This window comes from Zalophus californianus, chromosome 7 (genome assembly GCF_009762305.2).
Source record: "Zalophus californianus isolate mZalCal1 chromosome 7, mZalCal1.pri.v2, whole genome shotgun sequence".
NCBI classification, from domain to species: domain Eukaryota; kingdom Metazoa; phylum Chordata; class Mammalia; order Carnivora; family Otariidae; genus Zalophus; species Zalophus californianus.
The window spans coordinates 50,207,949-50,231,167 of record NC_045601.1 but is presented as its reverse complement, the minus strand read 5'-3'; the positions used below and the strand labels follow the sequence as shown (position 1 = coordinate 50,231,167).

At 35.2% G+C, this 23,219-nt stretch overlaps 1 protein-coding gene across 6 annotated transcripts in view; it reads right to left on the bottom strand.

Moving 5' to 3' along the window:
• Positions 1–23,219, bottom strand: part of REV3L (REV3 like, DNA directed polymerase zeta catalytic subunit) — a 177,266-nt gene that overhangs the window by 100,229 nt on the left and 53,818 nt on the right. For 3 of the 6 annotated variants that reach the window (XM_027601338.2, XM_027601335.2, XM_027601333.2), the window contains exons 3-9: positions 18,392–18,466; positions 13,529–13,689; positions 6,675–6,771; positions 2,383–2,477; positions 1,537–1,641; positions 389–473; positions 153–304 (exon numbers count right to left, since the gene is read on the bottom strand). In XM_027601338.2, coding sequence (XP_027457139.1) covers positions 153–304; positions 389–473; positions 1,537–1,641; positions 2,383–2,477; positions 6,675–6,771; positions 13,529–13,689; positions 18,392–18,466 — 770 coding nt within the window. The remainder of the gene's footprint in view (positions 1–152; positions 305–388; positions 474–1,536; positions 1,642–2,382; positions 2,478–6,674; positions 6,772–13,528; positions 13,690–18,391; positions 18,467–23,219) is intronic. The other 3 variants (XM_027601334.2, XM_027601336.1, XM_027601337.2) reach the window with 2 other exon arrangements.

Below are 23,219 nucleotides of genomic sequence, written 5' to 3'. Positions count from 1 at the left end.
ACAACAACTTTAGACTAGTGTTTACCTCTAGAAATGAAGAAAAGGTAAAGGAATGGGAGAAACTTAGCTAAGTCAACTAAATACTAATCTCAGTACTAGATATACCGATGTCTATTATAGTATTTTCTGTATACTTGCAAAACAAACCTCACCTTTGCTCAACTCTGTATCTTTGTGGACTTCTACCATATTAGCTGGCGTACACTGAAGAGTATCAGGAGACAGAACTTCAGAGTGCAATGTTAACTCAGCAGAGAACTCCTGAGATCCATCGCTGTAGTCCACTGATCCTGATAATGTTCTGCTTAATTAAAACATATCCTTTATAACAAACTAGATAACAAAGCAATAAAATTAGTTCTGAGATCTATAATAAATAACCACTTACACAGAGAAATCATTCTGTTTGAGAATTTCCTGAAGTCTCTTCTGAAAAATTTTGTCACTTTCTGTTGCTGGCACAAACCTGCGATCTTTGAATTTTAAAAGTGCATTAAAACATGTAGATAATGAATGAAATATTTTCCTTTCTCTTAGAGTAGCTTTTAAAATGGTTAACAATTTCCTATCTTTCTCTTGACACATATAATACCACCTAAAAGTAGTCCTATTATTAAATCAAACAAAAGAGAAACAGTTGTTACTGAAGCTATAAAATTAAGTACTTAAAGTCAGTTCAAGATTAAGTTCTATAGTTACAACCTAAACCTAAAACAAAAACATTGTTCTCTACCTATAAATGTATTGCACACTCTGAACTTAGAAATTTCCCCCTTATAAAATATTTCTATCTTAGAAGGCATTCAAAATTTATCATAGCATTTTTAGTGTCCAAGATATAATAAAAATTTTAATTGGACTTAAATGTATACTTACTACTGTATTTCAAATATATTTACCTTCTGAATTATGTCTTTTTATTCTTTTACGTATGTCTTTAATTCTTTTACTTTTATTTAAAATTTTTTATGGTATCCATGGCATTTATTTAAGTCCTCAAATTCTTTTTTGAATGTAGCAGAATTTAGTAATACATAAAATGAGTATTTTCTTCAGAGCTGTACAAGATGATCAAAGTGGGAATTTATAGGACATACCCAGAAAATAGTTTAAGGGCAGTATTTCAAAGCTTACATTTTCAAAGCTTAATGAACAAAACACAGTGTTTCTAAGTTGGGACTCATATCTTCTGTGAGTATTCTAGCTCATTTGGAAATACAAAAGCCTAGAACATTCTAGAAAATAAAAAAGGAGCTAAGAGCTGGGACAAGAAGACAAGGTAAGGTGAAAAACCAAGGACAATGAAGATGCCAATTTCTATGGGGATGGGGGTGTGGGTGGAGGGAGAGAACAATGAGTGACACTTTGGAGGTAAAGAATTACAGTTCAGAGCAATGACAAAAGGAAAAAACTACAACATTTAAAGGTAATTTGAAAAATAAACTTTAATGTCAAGGTAAAAACTCAATGGCTTAAACTTTTCTATTAGAATATTTAGTGTAAAAAAAAATCACCAGAGTACTATTAGGTTTATACCTTGTGATTCGGGTTGGCTAATTTGAGAAGTTTCATTTCTGTTTCTTCGCCGTTGCTTTTCATCTTCCCATATGGCCTGCAGACCAGGGTTTCCACCAATTTGAGCTATAATCACAACAGTACTTTAATACGACAAGGATCAAAGTGAAAAATACTTGCTCAGAAAAAGAAATCCAAAATTAAAAAAAAAAATACTGCCTTAAAAAAATTATCTGCTTTGGGCGCCTTGGTGGCTCCGTTGGTTAAGCGACTGCCTTCGGCTCAGGTCATGATCCTGGAGTTCCAGGATCAAGTCCCGCATCGGGCTCCCTGCTCAGCGCGGGGCTCTGCTTCTCCCTCTGACCCTCCCTCCTCTCATGTGCGCTCTCTCTCTCTCTCAAATAAATAAATAAATAAAATCTTTAAAAAAAATTATCTGCTTTATGTAATAAAATGACCAAACATTCCCAATCTACATTATTACATTATTCCTTTTTTAGTTTTCTTCCTACTGGCTCCCAAAAACCCAACAAATGAGTAAGATTTAAACATTTGATGACAGCCAATACACCTAAGAGTCCCCTCCCTGGTATATAACCTAAAAATTAAAAGGCAGAGTATATGAAATTCTTTTATGATGGCTAATGTATTTAGTGTCTTACTTTAGGCTCATGTCTATGCAAACATACATGAATGAAAATATAATGACCATCTCATCAGAGGTACAGAAGAAATCTTCATAACATTTTGCATCCTCCTTCTATAACATGTTACTTCCCTACTAATGTTTTCTTCCCTATTTTTTCCACTCTACTTTGGTCATTAAATTTTAAAATAAAAAACACATATTAATAATTGCGTATATACCTTCAATGTCCAGCCGATTTAAGATATCAGCAGCTACAGCATCCACTTCTAATTCACATGTACTCTGTGGTTCAACACCTTCCAGTATTAAAGAGCTGTATTAAGAAGATATCAAAAAATATAACAATCAGGGGGTGCCTGGCTGGCTCAGTCAGTAAAGCATGCAACTCGATCTTGGGGCTGTGAGTTCAAGCCCCACAATGGGCAGAGATTACTTAAAAAATAAATAACAGATTTAAAAAATATATATCACATAAAAGCAAATTTTCTGAAGACTTTTCTTATATAATTTTTCATGTTTAGTGATATTATAGTAAGTCACAATTATTCATGACACATTTGATACTGTGTGTGTACATATAAAGAAATAAAAATCAGGAAGAGAAAAATATAAAACCTATTGTATTGACAACTCTATTGAGATCCTTTTTCAGTATATTTTATGTATCTTGGTTCATTATATCTTATATACAAGGAATGTACAATGCTTTAGCATGTGGGTCATATCCAGGGTAGAATGGGATTAGATAACAGAGGGACAGCAGAGGGATACAGAAACCATATACGTTTGTAATGACTTGCCCAGAGGCATCTTGCTCTGCAATCATAGATGGTTGTAAAAAATGAGGACAGAATATGCAACAAGAGATAAGGGGAAGTAAGCATACTGAAAAGTGGGCAAATGATACTGTTCTCCCTGTCCTCAACTACTGCTGAGCTGAGGAACACTTTAAAAGTCTTCATAACTACAGAACTGAGAAACTATATGAGTTCAACAGTGGGATCACAGCTAAGAAAAGTGGTGATACCACAAGGCATTAATTCTTGTGACAACTTCAGAGGGTTGTTCCCCACTAATGTTCTTTTACTCAAAAGCACTTTTTTTTCATCAGAGCTGGATTAGGAAGACACCACATAACTGTCCCTGTTTGACAGAATGAACGTACAACATCTAATATGGATACCAGTTTGTTCATTCCAAAATTTAGATCTACAAATATGGACCCCAAATGAAAATGAGAACTTTTACTAGAAAGTGGGTGATGGCAGATTTCATTAACATTTTTAGTTGAAAGATGTTTTTTTTATGTCTTAAGAGAAACATATTAGCAAAACCTAATTTTCCACTGTCTATTCCTAAGGAAATCCCTATATGTGTATACATATACGTGTAGATACAAAACACACACATACATCTTTTTCCATTGATAGAGAAGGGACATATTAGCCAACCTATCAAAATATATCCCTTTTACTTTCAGAAAAAAATAATTATCAATGTAACTTGTCTTTTTTATTCATATAATTTAATAAAATCAGTTTTGCCATGAATTGAAATAGTAGATAAAATAGTTTTTGGTCAACAGTTTTCTCCTTTTACCAGAAAGTTTCACAATTTTTGCAAGAATTATACTGTAAATTTCAAGGGTGAATTTTCCAGGAGTAGCATATTTGTGATAAAAGATGGGAAGAATAACATTAAAAAAAATGCAATCTCATAGTAAAAATTTACAACTATTTCTTGCCCTTATTACAAAACTACTTTAGACATTCAGAACAGGAGGTGTTCCTAGGGAAAGAATTAGTTTTCACAATTAAAAAATTTGTTTCCAGTAGATAGAAAAATCTTAAGTAAAAAACTGAATGAGCAAAACATGTAAACCATTCATTATAGTCATGAAAAGTAGATAAGCCATATGATAGTAACTAGACAATTGTGCCTCTCTGAACATTTCTATTTCTAGCTAACACAACAGACCTACAAATTAGAATCACTGAGGGTGGAGCTCAAACATCTATAATTTTAAGTCTCTTCAGATCAATTGATGGGCAGCCAGGGTTGAGATTACTGCAGTAGACTTGACTTTTGTGGATTCAACACTCTGGCAAAGGACCCTGAAGGTCCATGATATGTGGTAATTTACAATGAGTTAACAAGTAGGGTTAGCAGAACTGCTAACTCAGCACTCTCATCTCTTAGGAAGTTGCTGCTATTTGTCATGGTCCTTGTAATAATGTTTGTGAAGGAATATAAAACATTTCTTTGTTTAAAAAAAAAAAAAGGGACCCAGCAAGAAGGTGATAACATTGGGGACAGAAATGAGTCTAAGAGTACTAATCCATGACAACATTTTTTGACATTATGCTATTTGTACTTGGTGAAACAATGGATTCTCATGTTTATTACAATATAAGCATCCCCAAAATAAAAAATTTGTGGGATAATCTGAGACAAAAATATATAACTATCCTATATTTATTATAAATTCTAACTCAGTAACTTGTCTAATTTCACTAGTTTGCCTATTCATATCTTTGCTCATAATTTGTCAGTTAAGAATAAAATGGGCTCCCCAAAAACAGTCTAAGTTGCAATCTTTTCATTATATACGGTTTCCCCAAACTTACTTCTAACCAGTAAAGCTTTACTATGACCTAACTAGAAAGATGGTTGCTTATAAACAGATTTCAAATACTAATAAATTCTGTTATTTGATCAAGTAAAACACAAGTTATTAAATATGGAATTTTGAAAACTAAAGGCTCTAGTGAATAGGTAAAGTCCTTGGATCAAATTGATGTGCTCCAATTTCAGAAAGATAGAGGAATGGTATCACAGGCATAAAAAAATGAAGGCAGCAAGTAGCTTCTTGGTCACTTCACTCTGGACTGATTAGAACTTGAATGTGACGTGGTAAATAATATTTTATCTAGACTTAATACCATTTCAACATGATTAAAAAACAATTCTGCTGTATCTGAGAAGGAACCAAGAAGTACACATGTGTGCGTATGTGAACATATGTGTGCACGGTTATCAAAAAGTCCTAACACTTGTTAAGGTCAATCAAGAGGTAAGCCAAGTCACTGTGCATATCACTTTGAAATCCTCGAAGTTTCGTTCTGGTATAATTATTTGTCATAAAACAATGTATTTCTATCATTATTTAGTGAGATTCTTTCTTAACTTTAGCTATTAAAAGCCCAAGTAGGGGTGCCTGGGTGGCTCAGTCATTAAGCATCTGCCTTCGGCTCAAGGTCATGGTCCCGGGGTCCTGGGATCGAGCCCCGCATCGGGCTTCCTGCTCTGCAGGAAGCCTGCTTCTCCCTCTCCCACTCCCCCACGCCTGTGTCTCTCTCTCAAATAAACAAAATCTTAAAAAAAAAAAAAAAAAAAAGCCCAAGTAATTCCAAAATGTGGAAATTCTGTGAAGTACATATTAGGATCTTAAACAACATAAACTTTATATTTTTTTAAAATATTTTATTTATTTGACAGAGACACAGCGAGAGAGGGAACACAGGTGGGGGGGAGTGGGAGAGGGAGAAGCAGGCTTCCCACAGAGCAGGAAGCCCGATGCGGGGCTCGATCCCAGGACCCTGGGACCATGACCTTGAGCCAAAGGCAGAGGCCTAACGACTGAGCCACCCAGGCACCCCACAACATAAACTTTAAACAAATATTTTTATGATAGCTTATCTTCAGTTGCTTACTAAATTCACACTTGCTTATTATGAAATAAAACATAAAATCATTTAACTAAACACTTTTTCTATCTTGCACTGTTCATGAAAGTTACCTACTTAAAAAAGCATCAGGTGACATGTGGAAAGAGGAAGACCATAATTGTCCTGCCAATACCCAAATGATAAATAGAAGGACCAAGAAAGCTTGGGCAAACTTTGTGGTATAAAACAGATACCTCTCTGAATTCTATGTATAAAACTATTATTGATAATTTAGATAGGCACTAATTACATATCTGCTTTATGGTAGGGAAATCTAAACATCTGGAAAATGTTACCTCCCCCAGAAAGTCTAATAAATAATATACCTGGTCAAAGGAAATCACAAACTACATTATTCATACACAGTATGTCAACCTACTTTTTTCCCATAAAAATATTTAGAAATTTGGGAGTTATTTTTATTAAAAATATTTGCTATTTACATTTTAAATTGCTATTTTACTATGTGATTTTTATTTCACAAGTTACAGGATATCAATTTACAATGCATAATGAAGATATGTTGGAGAGAAGTATAAAAATTTATACCCAGATTACTTTTATTAATTAGATAATAAGTATGTCTATTTTCATCCTATTTCCAAGGTCTGTTTTTAAAATCTGTGATTCCATTTAACATACTAATGTTGAGATTTGCTTCTCTGACAGACTTGTAGATTAAATATATATATAACGTTAAGATTAAATTATAGTAACCGCTGATTTCTGAATACATTAGGATATACATAAATAGGTTTTTTTCCTTTACAACATTAACTAACCTTGGTATTTCATCTTCTTCCCACCGAAATGAAGTGCCAGTAAGAGAATTTCCTGGTAGCCGATCCTTGCAAGATCCAGTTGTATGCAATGGATCACCTAGAAATAAAAAGGTAAAAGGGGATAAGTAAAATAATATATAACCTATATGACTAGTTCCTAAAATTGTGTCCTTAAAACGCATACACACACAGGAATGCATATGCACAGCTGAGAACAATGGTTCCAAACTAAGAGGGGACAAAAGTATTTGTAATATGGATATGAGAGAGAAATAGAAACAATACTTAGATACTGGAATAAAAGTATGACACATTTAAGTGTGCTATTGTGGTAGGTATGATTAAAAACTCATTTTGAAAATAATGAAGAATTAAGAATTTTTATAGACTTTAAATACCTCAGGTATTCTGTATGAATCTCCACTAAAATTCTAGTGGAAATCAGATTCCAGATAAGATTCAAAACATACTCTAACACTAATCCCTGAACAAAAAATATGCAACACATTTCAGAAGTGGTGGCAGATAATAGTGAGTGGAAACCTGGGGCAAATGCAAATACAATTTGACTAGCAGTGGAAGAAGGGAATATGCATGTTTACTTAGTTGTCTAGGTTTCAGGCACTGAGTCCTGGGGTCATACTTTGAAGTAGTCTCTAAACTTTTCTGTGATCTCTTGTGGGAATTTAAATTCTAAGAGAAGGGTTCTAGAGGGGAGGGGGGTTGGGGGATGGGTTAGCCTAGTGATGGGTATTAAAGAGGGCACATTCTGCGTGGAGCACCGGGTGTTATGCACAAACAATGAATCATGGAACACTACATCAAAAACTAATGATGTAATGTATGGTGATTAACATAACAATAAAAATTAAAAAAATAAATTCTAAGAGAAAGCTTAATTGAGTAACATGGAAAGAATCCTAAGAAAGATACTAAATTTGTAATCTTTTCCAGCTAAATTTAACACTTTGTTTTTGTTTGTTGTTGTTAAGTAGGCACCATGTCAGCATGGAGCCTAACAAGGGGCTTGAACTCATGACCCTGAGATCAAGACCTGAGCTGACATCAAGAGTCAGACACTCAACCAAGTGAACCACCCAGGTGCTCCAGTACTTTGATCTTATTTGGTGAGCTTATCACAAAATAGTGTAATTAAAACTGAGACCAGGGGGCGCCTGGGGTGGCTCAGTTGGTTAAGCGGCTGCCTTCGGCTCAGGTCATGATCCCAGGGTCCTGGGATCGAGCCCTACATTGGGCTCCCTGCTCAATGGGGAGTCCGCTTCTCCCTCTTCCTCTACTGTTCCCCCGGCTTGTGCTCTCTCTCTCTGTCAAATAAATGGATAAAATCTTAAAAAAAAAAGACTGAGATCAGGTACTACCATCTTTGTTACTTCCACAAAACACACATGCCAAAACATGTAAGTGATTTTATATAACTTTAGAAGTTTTTAAAGACTTTGCTGTTAGGTGGCTAGGGCATTAATATGAAATTACTTTGTAAGCTGAAAATTACCATATTATTTTCTAATAAACTTATATGAAAAAGGAATCTACAGAAATTTACTGATTCAAAGTTATTGATAACATTATAAAAATTCACATTTTAACTACTTTTATGCATTGTTTTACCATATTTCCCTAAAGAACATGGAAACTCCCTAACTTATATATACACACACACACACATATATAATTTTTCAATTGTGGATGGTAAAAAATGTAACATAAAATACCTCTGTGGTGCTCAAAATATTTACTCTATTTACTTTATATACTTCACCTTAACAACTATAGTAGTTAGCACCATTTCCATTTCATCTGATACCTGATTATATAACTGAAATACTGAGAAAAGCTGTATATGCATATAAAATGTTAAAATTCCTAAATCTTTTTTACTTTTGAATTTACTCCATTTACAAAAGTAAGACTACATTATGTACATTAAATTGTCTTATAAAATAAGAATGTTAACTTATGCATATATATGTTATATTAATTTACATAAGAAGTTAGCAATCAGTTTAACTATATGATGTCTGAGAAATGTAAAATAAAATATAAAAAAGTGATTCACTTATTCTTTCCATGATTTCATTATAACCTTTTATACAAAACAAGCAAAACAAAACAAACCAAAACCTGAGGGCCATTTAGTATAATGAATTAAGATATAAATTTTATTTCATCATACTTGTAGCAATTTCCCTGCTTTTAATTTCCAACTAAACTTCATGTATTTCTGCCTTCAAATTGTAAAAATTTTCCATATCTTGAAAAAAAATTCCTTCTAATTAACATTCTCATAACACTCATCTAACTGCTATAACCAAAATAAATGGCTTACATATATTTGACAACTCAAACTCTTCTCATGCTTTTTTCCTATTGGAAATAAACTTTTGTGAAAATTACCTCCTTTTCCTATAAATACCTCCTGTTCATAGTCTAGAATCTTTTCCATTCCTCAATCCTAACTGAACTCTCATCTATATTTGATACTAATAATCAACCTTTTATATTCTTTTATTCCAATAACCTTTTTATTTTGGAATAATTTTACATTTATAGAGAAGTTGCAAGGGTAGTACAGAGTTTCTATGTATTGCTTACCAAATCTCCCCTACTGTTAACATTTTACATTATGACGGTACGTCCGTCAAAACAAACTGACACAGACACATTAACTAAACCGCACACTTTATTTGAATTTCACCAGTTTTTCCACTGTTGTCCACTTTCCGTTTCACGATCCTATCTAGGACACCACATTGCATCTAGTTATCCTGTCTCCCTAAGTCTCCTCTGGCCTATTTCTCAGTCTTTCCTTGTTTTTCATGGCCTTGAGAATCATGAGTACTGGCCAGGTAATCTGTAGAAGGTCCCCCCACATCTGGGTTTGTCTGACATTTTTCTCATCATTAAACTGTGGTAATGGGTTTATGAAGTATCAGAGAGATGAAGTGTTCTCCTCACCACCTCATATGAGGGGGTACACAATATCTACATGACACCACTGAGGATGTTAACCTTCAACATTTGGCTAGGTAAGGTAGAGTTCTATGGGTTTGATAAATATAGAGACCCATGCAGTACCATACAGAATAATTCCTTCACCCTAAAAGTTTCCCTGTACATTTGCTTTGTAGTCAATACTCCCCTGCCCTTCAATCCCTGGCAACCACTAATATGTTTTCCATTTCTATAGTTTTGCCTTTTCCAGAATGTTATATGAATGAAATCATCCAGTTAGTAGCCTTTGGGTCTAGCTTCTTTCATTCAGTAAAATGCGTTAAAGATTCACCAATGTTGTATGAATCAATAGCTTGATGCTTTTTATTAACAGTATTACACTGTATGGTTATATCAGTTTATCCATTGCTCCAATGAGTGGACATCTTGGTTACTTTAGACTTTTAGCAATTATGAATAAAGCTGCTATAAATATTTGCATACAGATTCTTGGGCAGATATAACTTTTAAATCACTTGGGTAAATGCAGAGGAGAGCAATCGCTGGGTCATATAGTAAGTCTCTATGTATAACACTATGAGAAATTGCCAAACTGTATTCTAAAGTGGTTGCACTATTTTGCATTCCCACCAGCAATAAATGAGAGTTACTGCTGTTTCACATCCTTACCAGCATGTATTGCTAGTTTTGGGATTTTAGCCATTCTAATAGGTATTTAGTGGTAGCTCTTTGTGGTTGTAATTTGCATTTCCCTAATGATATATAATGTTAACAATCATCTTTTCATGTGTTAGCCATCATTACATCTTCTTTGCTAGTATCTGTCCAGGTCTTTTGAACTTTTTTTATTTTTAAAGGATTTATTTGAGAGAGTTCAAGCACACATGTGCACATTGGGGGAGGGGCAGAGGGAGAGATTCTTCAAGGAGACTCCATTCTGGGGGAGGCGCGGCGCTTGGTCCCAAAACCCATGAGATCATGATGCAAGCTGAAACCAAGTGTCAGATGCTCAACCGACTGAGCAACCCAGGCGCCCATCTTTTGACTATTTTTAATTGGGTTGTTTGCTTTCTTACTGTTGAGAGTTCTTTATATATTCTAGATGCAAGTACTTTATCTGATATGTAATATGAAAATGTTTTCTCCCAGTGCGTGACTTATCTTTTCATTAATAGTATTTTCCACAGAGCAAAAGTTTTTAATTTTGACAAAATCAACTTAGCAGTTCTTTTCATGGATCATACTTTTTGTATTCTACCTAGAACCTCATTGCCAAATCCAAGGTCAGGCAGACCTTCCCCTTTGTTTTCTTCTGTAAGTTTGATAGTTATACATTTCACCTTTAAGTCTATGATCCATTTTGAATTACTTTTTATATAAGGTGTGAAGTATGTGTCTGGGTTCTTTTATTTTTATTTTCTGGCATCCAGTGATTCCAGCACCATTTGTTGAAAAACTATCCTTTCTTCACTGAATTACGACTGTACCTTTGCCAAAGATAAGCTGATGTTATTTGTGTGGGTCTATTTCTGGGTTCTCTTTTGTTCCATTGGTCTATATGTCCATCCTTTTACCAATACCATGCTGTCTTGATTACTGTAGCTTTATAATACATTTCTTGAAATTGGGTAATGTGATTCCTTAAAGCTTTACTCTAGAAAAATCTCTACATTGCCCCCCCCCCCGACCAAAAGATCACCCAGGTAAGAAATAATAGCCCTCACAAGAATTTGGGGAAACAATTCCTGTAGGGAAGAAAGTTAAGCAGTGAAGTTCTCTCTCTCTTGCCTTTCTTATATCTTCTCTCTTCCTGCCTTTACTTTCTGGTCTTTTCTCTGGAGAAAAAGAAAGATACTGGTCAGACAGCCTACTTCATCCTTTATTAGATGATTTCTATCTTGGGGATCCTATGGACCATTTACACAACTTGGTTTATATAGAATTTTATAAAATTCTAAGATTTTGAGATGATGAGAAAAACTGGCATTTAGTAAACTGTAAATTGACACCTAAAACTGAGATTATTATCTAGTAGAATTAGTTATGAACAAATGAATTGTTTTGGTCTACTTAAAAGGGGAGTCATATGTTGGTCTCAATGCTTCAACTTTTGTGCATTTAAAAAAATGTAATATTTAATATAAGTTGTCAATATAAAACAATCTAAATTGTTTCACATAGGGTATTATTAGCATCATTGAGAGACATGACAAACACAACTATAAGTGACTGTAACATTATATATTAAAGCACTGCAAATAGTATTGTATTTGATAAGAATTCTGAATTATAGTTTTTCAAATTGCATCTATAATTCTAATATCTGAATTCTTTGTAGGTCTTCGGTACATGCGTGTGCACATCAGTGTTTGCTAGTTTTTGCTCATTGAGACAGTTTTCTTGTGTGACTGGTATATTCTAAATTGTGCAAACATATTATATTTGAAATGTTATTTTTAGGAATAATTTAAGACCTGTAATAAAGAAAATTCCTCTACTTGACTAGAGTATCTGAGTATCTGACCAGACCATCACCACCTCAGATCAAATTCTAGATCTGGGAATCTCTTTTATCTCCAAGGAATTCAAACTGTTGAAGTATCTCAAAGGTTGTTCCACTTCCTAGTTTGTAATGGCATCTTACCCAAGGAGATCCTGGGTTTTGTTTTCTGCCTCTCATTTGGTAAGGCTGTCTCAATGGAGGCTCCAAATTTTTCAGGATGAGCAAACCCCTCAGGGCAGAGGTTGATTTTCAGCAGTCTATTTCCTCTTTTGGTCAGTATTTCTTTATTGTTTTGTATCTCTTTGATGCATTTAAGATTTTTTAAAAATCTTCCTAGCCTTTAAATTGTTTTTAATAGGAGGGTTGCTTATAATAACTTAGTCCACTATTTAGGGGGGAAAAAATCCTCCCTGGTTACTTTTCAGAGCACAGTTTAGATACTGTAGAAGAAATGTAAGAAGTTAAACCAAAAAGAATAACCAGTAAACTATGAGATAAAAAAAAAAGCTAGCCTCTGGTTTAAGAAGTTTGGCAGTGAAAGAAAAGAAAAAAATTGTAACAGAAAGGACAATAGCGTTGGCAGAAAAAAAATGTTCGGTTCATTTTGTTTCAAGCAGAAGAGAAGGAATTCAATGAGAACAAAAACAAAAGGTGCTAGACCATCTGACTCAGAAATTCTATTCCTAGCTATGTGCCCCCAAGAAAATTGAAAATACATGGCTATACAAATATCTGTACATGAATGTTCAAAGCAGCTTTGTTCAGAATAGCCAAAAAGTGGAAACCCAAATTTTCTATCAGTTGATGAACTGATGAACAAAATGTAGTATTCTCATACAATAGAGTATTATTTGACCATAAAAAGGAATGAAACACTAATAGATGTTACAACATGGATGAACCTTGAAAACATTAGGCTAAATGAAAAAAAAATAAACCCCATATAATTCCATTTATGGGAAATGTGCAGGCTGGCAAACATACAGAGATAGAAAATAGATTAGTGGTTGCTAAGGGGTGGGAGGCATGGAAGGGTTAGAGGTGACTGCTAAAGACTACAGGGTTTCTTTTAGAGGTGTTGAAAATGTTCTGAATTTGACTGTGGTGATGGTTGTATAACTGTGAATATACTAAAAGCTAATGAATTGTCCATTTTAAATGAGTGAGTTGTACAGTATGTGAATTATATTTCAATAAATTACCAAAAAAATTTCTTTTGAGATTCTCTTCCTGATAAACCCTACTACCACTCTGCATATTTCTTTTTATTCTTTATCCACTCAGCAGTTATTTTTGAAATATATGTTATTTTATAAATCATCAAGTACATTAACACTTGTTTCAAAGCTTTAATTTGAACTTGGAAAATTAACCTTACTTTTCCTTTTCGCTTTTCGGAACTTGACAGCAGCCAGATTTATTAAATTCATTCCATAGAGATTGTAGTCAATGAACAGCTGTAGGAGGTAGGGAATATGCGCTTCATGAGGCTGGTAAAATTTATTCATTATGGCTCCACTTTGCAAAAGTTCACATATCCTAAGTTAGAAAAAAAAGTTATATAATTATGGTTCCTAAAATGTTAAGTGAAACATTACACTACTATAGAGAATGAAGCACATTAGCACACAAATTTTTATTTTAATTTTACTGAAAATTTGTATTTTGTTAGAAATTAAAAGTTTAGGTCAAGTTTTAAAGTAAGCTGCACACTCAAAGAAAATGACAAAAAAACTACCTGGTTGAAGAATATTTTGACTTCTAAAACCAACTTAATACTAACTATATTAAAAAAACAGAATGTCAAAAGTTTTTGAAATATGAGCTTTTCCTGGGGTGCCTGGCTGGCTCAGTTGGTGGAGCATGTGACTCTTGATCTCTGGGTTATAAGTTTGAGCCCCACGTTGGGTGTAGAGATTACTTAAAAATAAAAAAAATTAAAAAATAAAAACTTTTCCTTTTAAAAATTGAGAAAAACATTTTAAAAGATTATTACAAATGTTCTGAAAAAGGATTTATGACTCAAACCCACTACTCAGAAATATTACCATTTTAATATTTTTCTTCTATTTTTCCTTCATGATGGGGAATACAAACAATAGGCAATTATAAAAAGTATAAGTGTTATACAAGGGAAGTATATGAAACATCTAGAAGGGATATTAATAAGATAAAGGTACAGAAGTTGTTTCTGCAAAGCCTGCTTGAAGAGAAGTCTCTAAGCAGGAGATTAAGGATCAGCTGAAGATACTTCTCTGAAGAAAGGGAAGAGTATTTCACACAAATAAAATTACACATGTGAAGGGTCACAAGAAAATGTGGCTTATCTGGGAACTGAAATCATTGAGTGAGGCTTGGTGACAGAGGCTGTGGTGAGTGTGTCTATGGGGGAATGGGCTAGAGAGATAATGAAAAGTCAGATCATACACAGCCTATTAAGACATTCAAAGAGATGGCAGAATTTGCCTTTGAAGTAAGGAGCAGGAAAGAGAAATGACCAGGGTAGCTAGAAAATACAAAGGGCTAGAGATAGGAATTGAGAAGGCTATTGTGGAAAAACTAAGATGATGGTGGCTTTAACAAAGATCATGGCAATCTGTTGATTCAGGAGACACAGGAATAAAATGGTCAGGCCTTGATGACTCACTAGATGTGGAGGGTATGGTATGGTAGAACAGGAGTTAAGGACAATGTCTAGATTTCTTGGTGGTGCCATGTTTATTGAAATAGAAAGGACTGGAAGAAAACAGGTTTCTTTGCAGATTTTTCTGGAGGGGGATTAATGATAAACTCAGTTTTAGACATACTGGGGTTTAGGTATTGGGGGTATTCAGGTAAGTTTCCATGAAAATACTGACAATGAATGACAATGAAAATGAGGACAAGAATAACTTTATTTACACAGCAGAGGCAGCGAACGTATATTTAAGGACTATGTACTGGATATTGTTTTAGGTGTTTTAAATGCTTAATCTCAAGTAATCCTCACTACAAACCTATGATATTATTATCCCCATTCTATAGAGAAACTGAGTCTCAGATTAAAAAGTTGTCCCAAATCATACAAATTAAAAGTGGAAAGCTAAAATTAAATTTTTTTCTGATTTGTGAGCCCTTAAATACATTGATCCAGAGCTCTGGAGTAAAATTTAGGCTATTGATATATACCTGGAAGTCAAATGCATAAAGATTAACAAAAAGAAAAAACAAACCATGAGAGTAGATAAGGCTGTACAATGAGGAAAGAGTACAGAGAGAAAAGCTGAAAGCCTAAGACATAACCCCAAGAACAGCTGCTGATGTTAAAAGAGGAGTCAACAAAATGGCATAAATATGAATGATCGGACAGGTATAAGGAAAAACAGAGGAGGCTTATATCAAATAAAGTGAACACCTGGGATTACTTTAAAGCACTACAAGCATGGACATAAGGTCAAAAGTTAAGGACAAAAAGGTGTTAACTGGATTTAGCAACACAGAGGTCTGATTTTGACAGGCAGATCCTCTGAAAGGATCTAAGGAATCCCCAGTGTACAACTTTGACAACCACTTTTCTAGACTGATGGGTTCCATTTTCCTCTATGAAGCAGGAGGCAAAGTCTTGGGAGGGACTTAACATTTGAGTAAAGAGGGTGGAGAAAGGTAAGAAGAAAATTAGAGAAAAGCAGAAATAAGGCAGGGCAGGGCCTAGGTGAAATTGAAGACTATGAAATCACAGTGGCACCAATCTACCGTGATTTTTTTTGTATCCTACAGTAATGAGAAGCCAGAGTTTAGCAGAGAAAGAAAGAAAGTAAATAGATTAACCTAGAATTGATGGTTCTACCTGGGAGACAAAGGATTTGAGAAGATAAAGAACAGAATCTGAGCTGGAAAGGAAAGAAATTAATTGCAGGAGAAGGCTATACAGAATGGGGCAGTGGGGAGTTTAAAGCCTAAAAACAAGTAGAGTGGGAGTACCTCAGGGACAGAGTTGAAAAGATTAAAAAAAAAAAAAAACCACATAAAGGATCTTATTAGAGCCATGAAAAGGTTCTAAACTGAATCATAGTGGTAAATTTACTAAATTTACTAAAAACAAACCAACCCACTGAACTGTATATAATTAAAATGTGTGAATTTTGTGGTAAATTATCTCTCAAGAATTTGCAAAAAAAAAAAAAGAGACAGTAGTCCGAAACCAAGATGTCTGCATTTAAAATCTCAGAGATAGGACAAATTTCCAGGGTGTGGTGAGAATAGGTAGTTTAAGAAGAATGGAAGTAAAGCTCACAGGAGATGAGCAAGTAGAGAAAGCAAGAGGCCAGTCTCCAAATGATATGTATTCATTTATTTTACAGAAAGTTATTGAGTACTATGTGCCAGACACACATATTCTAAACATTGAGGATTAAGCATCAAACGTAGCAGAAAAAAATCTTTGCCTGTGGACTTACATTCTAGCAGGACATCAATTGTATGTGGAATTTTTTTTTAAGATTTTTATTTATTTATTTGAGAAAGTGAGTGAGTGAGCACAAGCCAGGGGAAGGGGCAGAGGGAGAGGGACAAGCAGACTCCCTGCTGAGCAGAGAGCCTGACGCAGGGCTTGATCCCAGGACCCCAGGATCATGACCTGAGCCGAAGGCAGACGCTTAACTGACTGAGCCACCCAGGCGCCCCTGTATGTGGAAATTTTAAAAAGAGGGTATGTGCGTATATGTATGTATGTGTGAAAAAGAAAAGGACACACACCACACTCTTAAATCACCTCTAGGGAAAAAAGTTAAGAGCGAGGGTAAAGGTAAGTTGTACATTAACGTTTTTCATATATACTATAGCCAACACAGCACCTATAATGTGCCAGGCACCGTTCTGAGCGACTTACAGATATTAACACATTTGATCATCAGAACAATGTGCACTAACATAAACCCTATTTACAGATGAGGAAGATAAGTAACAGATGGAGAAGAGCCAGATTTTGAATACAGGTAATCTCTCAATAAATCAGGGAATTTCACATAGGCACTGTGATAAACTATGTAACTTAAAGCAAACTTACTGAAAATAGTTTAATAAGTATTTGATTGCTATAGTCACAAGGAAGAAAAACAGATCAGATGTATACTTCATGTAGAACTAGGCTATTTTTAAAAATGCATGCAAATTTTATCCATGTTCCCCCTCTAGCACACCTGGGGATGAGAAAGTAAAAATGATTAAGGTTTACTCTCTTACCACTGTGTGTGCAGGAGAGGGTAAGAATTCACAGTGATTGTTCTTTTGGACTCCATGGATATTAGAAAGTGTGACCAAGGGGAAGTGGTACAAGAAACATCATTGTAAGTGCCTATTCTGAAAAATTATTTTGGTACCCTACATAACAGAAGCTGTTATGGGGTAAGGGTAGGAGCAGATTATAGAGAAAACTTGGAGAAGGGACTGGGATTAAGGCAGTGACTCACTGAAGCACTCAGTTGGCCTAATTCAGAATAAACCTTACATCCTTGGTAGCTGTGCCTCTCTTGGTGCCTAAAATCACTCTGGGGAAACATTCAATTTGTGTCTTACCAAAAGGTTACCTTTTGAAACCTAGTACTTACTAGCAGAGAGATCTTCTGAAAAAACAACAGTCAGCACTTCTCCAAGGACACTTTTACCCTAGCTCGTCACCACACACAGTGAAAACCCTTGTTGTGAGCCCCAGAGGAGGACTGAAGTCTTCTTTCTATGTGCCCTTCCTGCCATCAGTAACTTAGGCTCCAGGATCATTGACAAAATAAGACAGACAGACTTACTGAGGGAAGGAAAAAAAAACAAAACAAAACCAGAAACAAAACAAAAAACCTGGGATATAAAATTTCACTAACATTAATAAAGAGTCAACAGAATTCTGAGTTCTCAGAAGCCCTTACACTCTGGACTCACGCTCATGTATTTCTTTTTGCTTTGAAACTAAAGAGCAAATTTTTCCTGGTATTGAACATTTGCTCTCGCTACTAAGATCCATCTCTCCTTATCTACTTCTACAAGCTCTCTAAACCTAAGACAGAAAAGAAACAGTAAGGAGCTTTATAAAGTTCCCTTCACTCTTAAAATATCCTTCCTAGAGGCCAAGCTATGGCTCTCTCTCTGCACATAAATATACATATTATGGTCTCTTTCTTTAATAATGCTACAAACTATATAATCCTTTCTTCTAGATTTTATTATTAAAATACTTAAGTGATAGTTATTCATATTTTTATTTATCTTGTACCTTTTCACCATTGCAGGATTATAAAGATAGATCTTCATAAAGTGTCTTTCCTTCTCATGATAACCATAAAAAGGCCTGAAATAAAAGAAAAAGATATTTCAAATTATTTTCAGCATTCAGAGATGAAGTAATGCAACTTATTGCCCAAATTAGACTCAGGTGACCTAATTCAGTCTTATTTATATTTAATATTACCCAAAACCCCAAAAAACAAACAAAACCATTCAAAACCTTTCAATTAAACCTACAACAGATTAATATATAAAATATTGAAATGTTACTTCTTTTAAGAAGTTTAAAAATACAACTTTCAAAAACTAGGGACAAAAAAAAACAAAACTAGGGACAAAAAGGAGTAGCAAACTGTTTATACCTTAATTTCAATCATAATGACTCTATTAAAAAATGGCTCTTTTCTCTACTCTGACCATGTATGAAAAAAACAGAGACCTTTCAAGCACCTTCTTCACCTATTTCCCATTTTTTCTGTCAAAAGCTATAGTTCTTCATTAACAAAGTCCTTTAATTAACAGCATTCATGTTACTTTCTTATTTGTCTCTATATATTATTAATTTTGCAAGTTCACTAGCCAGAGACAATTTACCTATATTATACATGCACATATACGTATGTTTGTGCATAACACACATCCAACTCAAACGACGCCTATGAAAACTGTGTAGACAGGAACTTAGGAGACTGAGAAGACCATGGCCTTACTTAAGGACCCTAATTACGTTGAGGCTGGATTTTTCTCAAGGGCATTAGCTGGAATGGGGAAAGGAAGAAGCAAAAATCTACATAGTAAAGAGAGAAATAAGTCTTCAATGCAAGATGAAATAAGTTGGAACAGTATGTTACATCATTTCAGGGGGATCTGAAACTATACCAGTACCTCTGATATACAGACTACCATAATCATTTTTTTTCTTAAGTATGCTCCATGCCCAACATGGGGCTTGAACTCACATCCCAGAGATCAAGAATTACATGCTCTATCGATTGGGCCAGCCAGGTGCCCCCCAGACTATCACTTTCAAAGATGACATAATTAGAAATAATATATAAACAAGTATGAATCTGCATACAAAATAAAAAGTCTTGTATCTCCCAAGAGGTTATCTGTAAATAAGTGGTTGGTTAAATCTTTAGGTGGGTAAACCCATTCACTATCATTTAAAAAAATACTGTCCCTTTATAATGGGCACTAGATAGAACTTATCCTCATTAGGACACCATTTCCATCATGTCTGACAGTATAGTGGACATCAAATACAGGAGTAATTTGGCAGCAGAGTCATTATTTGGAGTATAAACATTTTCCCCCCTAGCTACTTCAAGCTTTTAGGTCAGAGCCATCTCTACGATTGTCGTAAAGCAATTTCTATTACAAAAAAAAAAATCCAAATATTTAGCAGGGCCTAAAAGGTTCTTTATCTTGTCCTTGCCACTCACTCCAATCTTGTGTCATATCACTCTTCCTTTTGCCATCCTAAACATTTCAGTCCCTCTAACTTACTCCACTTTCAAGTAACTTGCCATTCTCTCTGCCTGGAAAGCTTGCTCTGAACTCTGGCATGGTTTGCTATCAATCTTCATTCAGGTTTCCACTTAGACTCATAAAAGCCTTCTCTGACCATCACTCCTTACCCCCAACCTTCTTTACTCTCTTTTTTCCCCTGCCCACCCTACTTTTTTTTTAATAACACTTAACTACTTTCTGTCTACTTTTCTACCGTTTACCCCATTTTTGCTGCCATGAAACAAAGACATATTACATGAACGATTTCATTCTCACTGGCAAAATTCAACTATTTATTCCTCCTGCTATGGTATTCTTCATGTAGATAAATACAGCTCTCTATCTGGAGACATGAATTATTTTTAGCCAGATAAATGGGGAAAAAAATTAAATTTGCAGTGTAGTACATGTTTGCTTTGCTTTGTTTTGGTTTTGTTAACAATCTTTAGGGTTTTACAATTAGAACTTCATAAATTTCAAAAAGTGAATATAAGTTAAGACTATCAAACGCCTAAAATTCTTCATAAATCTAGGATTCTGTTTTCACCATCGACTGCCCCAAAATATAGCCTGGAAATTCTATAATTCCGTTTTCTGCTTCTGTATAATCTAACTGGCAACCCTTACTTCCTGCTGTTGGCTTCAGTTGATTTTGCCAAAATAATTCCTCAACAGGGAGATCCTTTGGATTGAAGAAAGCAGAATGGAACAGAGTTTGAGTAGATATTTTATGCTTAAAAAATTATATCTTATCACTGCTTTTTAACATAATAGTAAGAAGGCAAATGAAAATGGATAGCAAAAGATCTCAATTAACTTAGATGGATTAAGAATCTCTTTATAGGGGACGTCTGGGTGGCTCAGTGGTTAAGCATCTGCCTTCGGCTCGGGTCATGGTCCCAGGGTCCTGGGATCAAGCCCTGCATTGGGCTTCCTGCTCCAGGGGGAGCCTGCTTCTCCCTCTCCCCCTGCTTGTGTTCCCTCTTTCGCTCTATCTCTATCAAACAAATAAAATCTAAAAAAAAAAAGAAAAAAAAAGAATCTCTTTATAGGATATTTTCTAGAATCACGGCAGCTAAGTGGCAAGGAATTCCAGAAATGAGCCTAAGGTCATAATCCTACCTCTTGACCTAGCCTCAGGATAATGCATTATCTAAAAAGACTGGAATTAAACGTGTACAAATTTTAACTTGGTAGCTATGTGCAACCTTGTCTAAAGAAGTAGGAACAAAGGAAGGACTAAAATAATCACAGAAGCTAACATGTATGGTAAGAAAAAGGGGATCCAGGTTAGGAAAAAAAATAGGATAAGAGGAAAAAGAGAATGGCAACCATAAAACAGCTCATCTTTTGCCTCAGGTATTCAGATTCTTAAAAACATAAAAATACCTTTAAGAAAATACCCACTAAAAATACAGAAAAGACTGGTGAGTGGGGCGCCTGGCTGGCTCAGTTGGTGGAGCATGTGACTCTTGATCTCAGGGTAGTGAGTTCAAGCCCCACGTTGGGGAAAGAGCTTACTTAAAAAGAAAAGGAAGAAAGACTGGTAACTATTCATTTTACTAGGCTGTTTGGAAATTCAACTTTGAAATGAGAATATGTATAGGAAAGTTCTTAGAAACTATTAAAAATAAAAAAATTAGAATATAAAGCTGATAATTATCTTTAACCTATGGTTACTATCATAGGACATGTGTAAACTTCTACCTCATTCATTTATGCAACCAAATAGTTGCTGAGCCATATTTACTAAGTGCCCAACACCACACAAAGTGCTAAGGAAATAATGGTGGAAAGACAAACATGGTCCTTTTTCTTGTGGAGCTAACATGCTGGTGGGAGAAATACATAAAAATTACGTAAACAAATAATTAAAATAATTGCCAACTATATTAAGTGCTGAAGGAAACAAAGAATGGGCAGAGATACAGAATAACAATAATGACAACCTATTTTAAGTAGAGAAGTCAGAGAAAACTGGAGAGGTGAAGGATTTGAAGGACTAGAGAAGGGGAGAGCACTCAAGGAAAGCAAACTACATGTACGAAGCTGGGAGAGAGCTCAGCACATCAGAGGAACTGAAAGAAGACCCATGTAAAATTTCTAGATAGAGCATAGTGAACAAAATTACAGAGGTAGGCAGGGGTCAGATCACACAGGCTGTGGTTAGAAGCTTAAATTCATTCCAAGAACAATATGAAGCCATTCAAGGATTTTAAATGATTTGAAGAGGATCCAATGTACCCAAAAAGAGTACTTTTGTGGCTCTGGAGCAAGACAAAAATAGAAGGAACTTTGATTAAAAAAAATACTGTGATGGTCCAGAGGAAAGCCTACATTAAGGTGGAAGTAGTAGAGAAACTTTAGATTTCATATAAACATATCAAACTCAAAATGTTCTAGTATGAGCTCCAAATCTTTCCTGCCAGCCTGCTCTACCTGCACCTTCCATCCTTTTAGCATCATGGACTCAAATTTTTTTAAGATTTTATTTATTTATTTGACAGAGAGAGACACAGCGAGAGAGGGAACACAAGCAGGGCGAGTGGGAGAGGGAGAAGCAGGCTTCCCACGGAGCAGGGAGCCCGATGCGGGGCCCGATCCCGGGATCCTGGGATCATGACCTGAGCCGAAGGCAGAAGCCTAACGACTGAGCCACCCAGACGCCCTGGACTCAAATTTTTATCGTCATCTTTGACTCCTGTCACAACTTTCATCCAATCAGACAGCAAAGCTTATTGACTCAAACCTCAGGATAGATCCAGAAGCTGACCACATCTCACTGTTGCCATTACTACCCAAATGCAAGTTACCATATTTTCTCATCTCACCCAGATTAATGAAACAGAGTCCTAATGCTCTCCCCTGCTTCTGCCCTTATCCCCCAATGATCTACTTTTCACAGAATTGCTAAAGTAATCCTTTCAAGTTTAAGTTAGATCATGGCTACTCAAATTTCTGCAATAGCTCAGAGTAAAGGAGTCCTCAGAACCCACTGCAGTGGTTCTCAAACTTTAGTGTGCATCAGAATCATTACAAAGGCTTATTAAAACACAAATTGCTGGGCCCCACCACCAGAGTTCTGATTCATTAAGTCTAGGGTGTGCCCCAAGTAAACTAAATAAGTTCCTAAGTATGTTAATCTGATTCCTCTGAGAAGTAGATGCCAATATGTGCAAGAAATTTATCAGGGGAAACACCTGCGAGAGAAAATGAGGAGGGACCCAGGAGAGACTGGAATAGCCACCAAACTTAGATACACGTCTGATCCCATGTGAAAGAGAGAGGGACAGAGGGAAGATCAG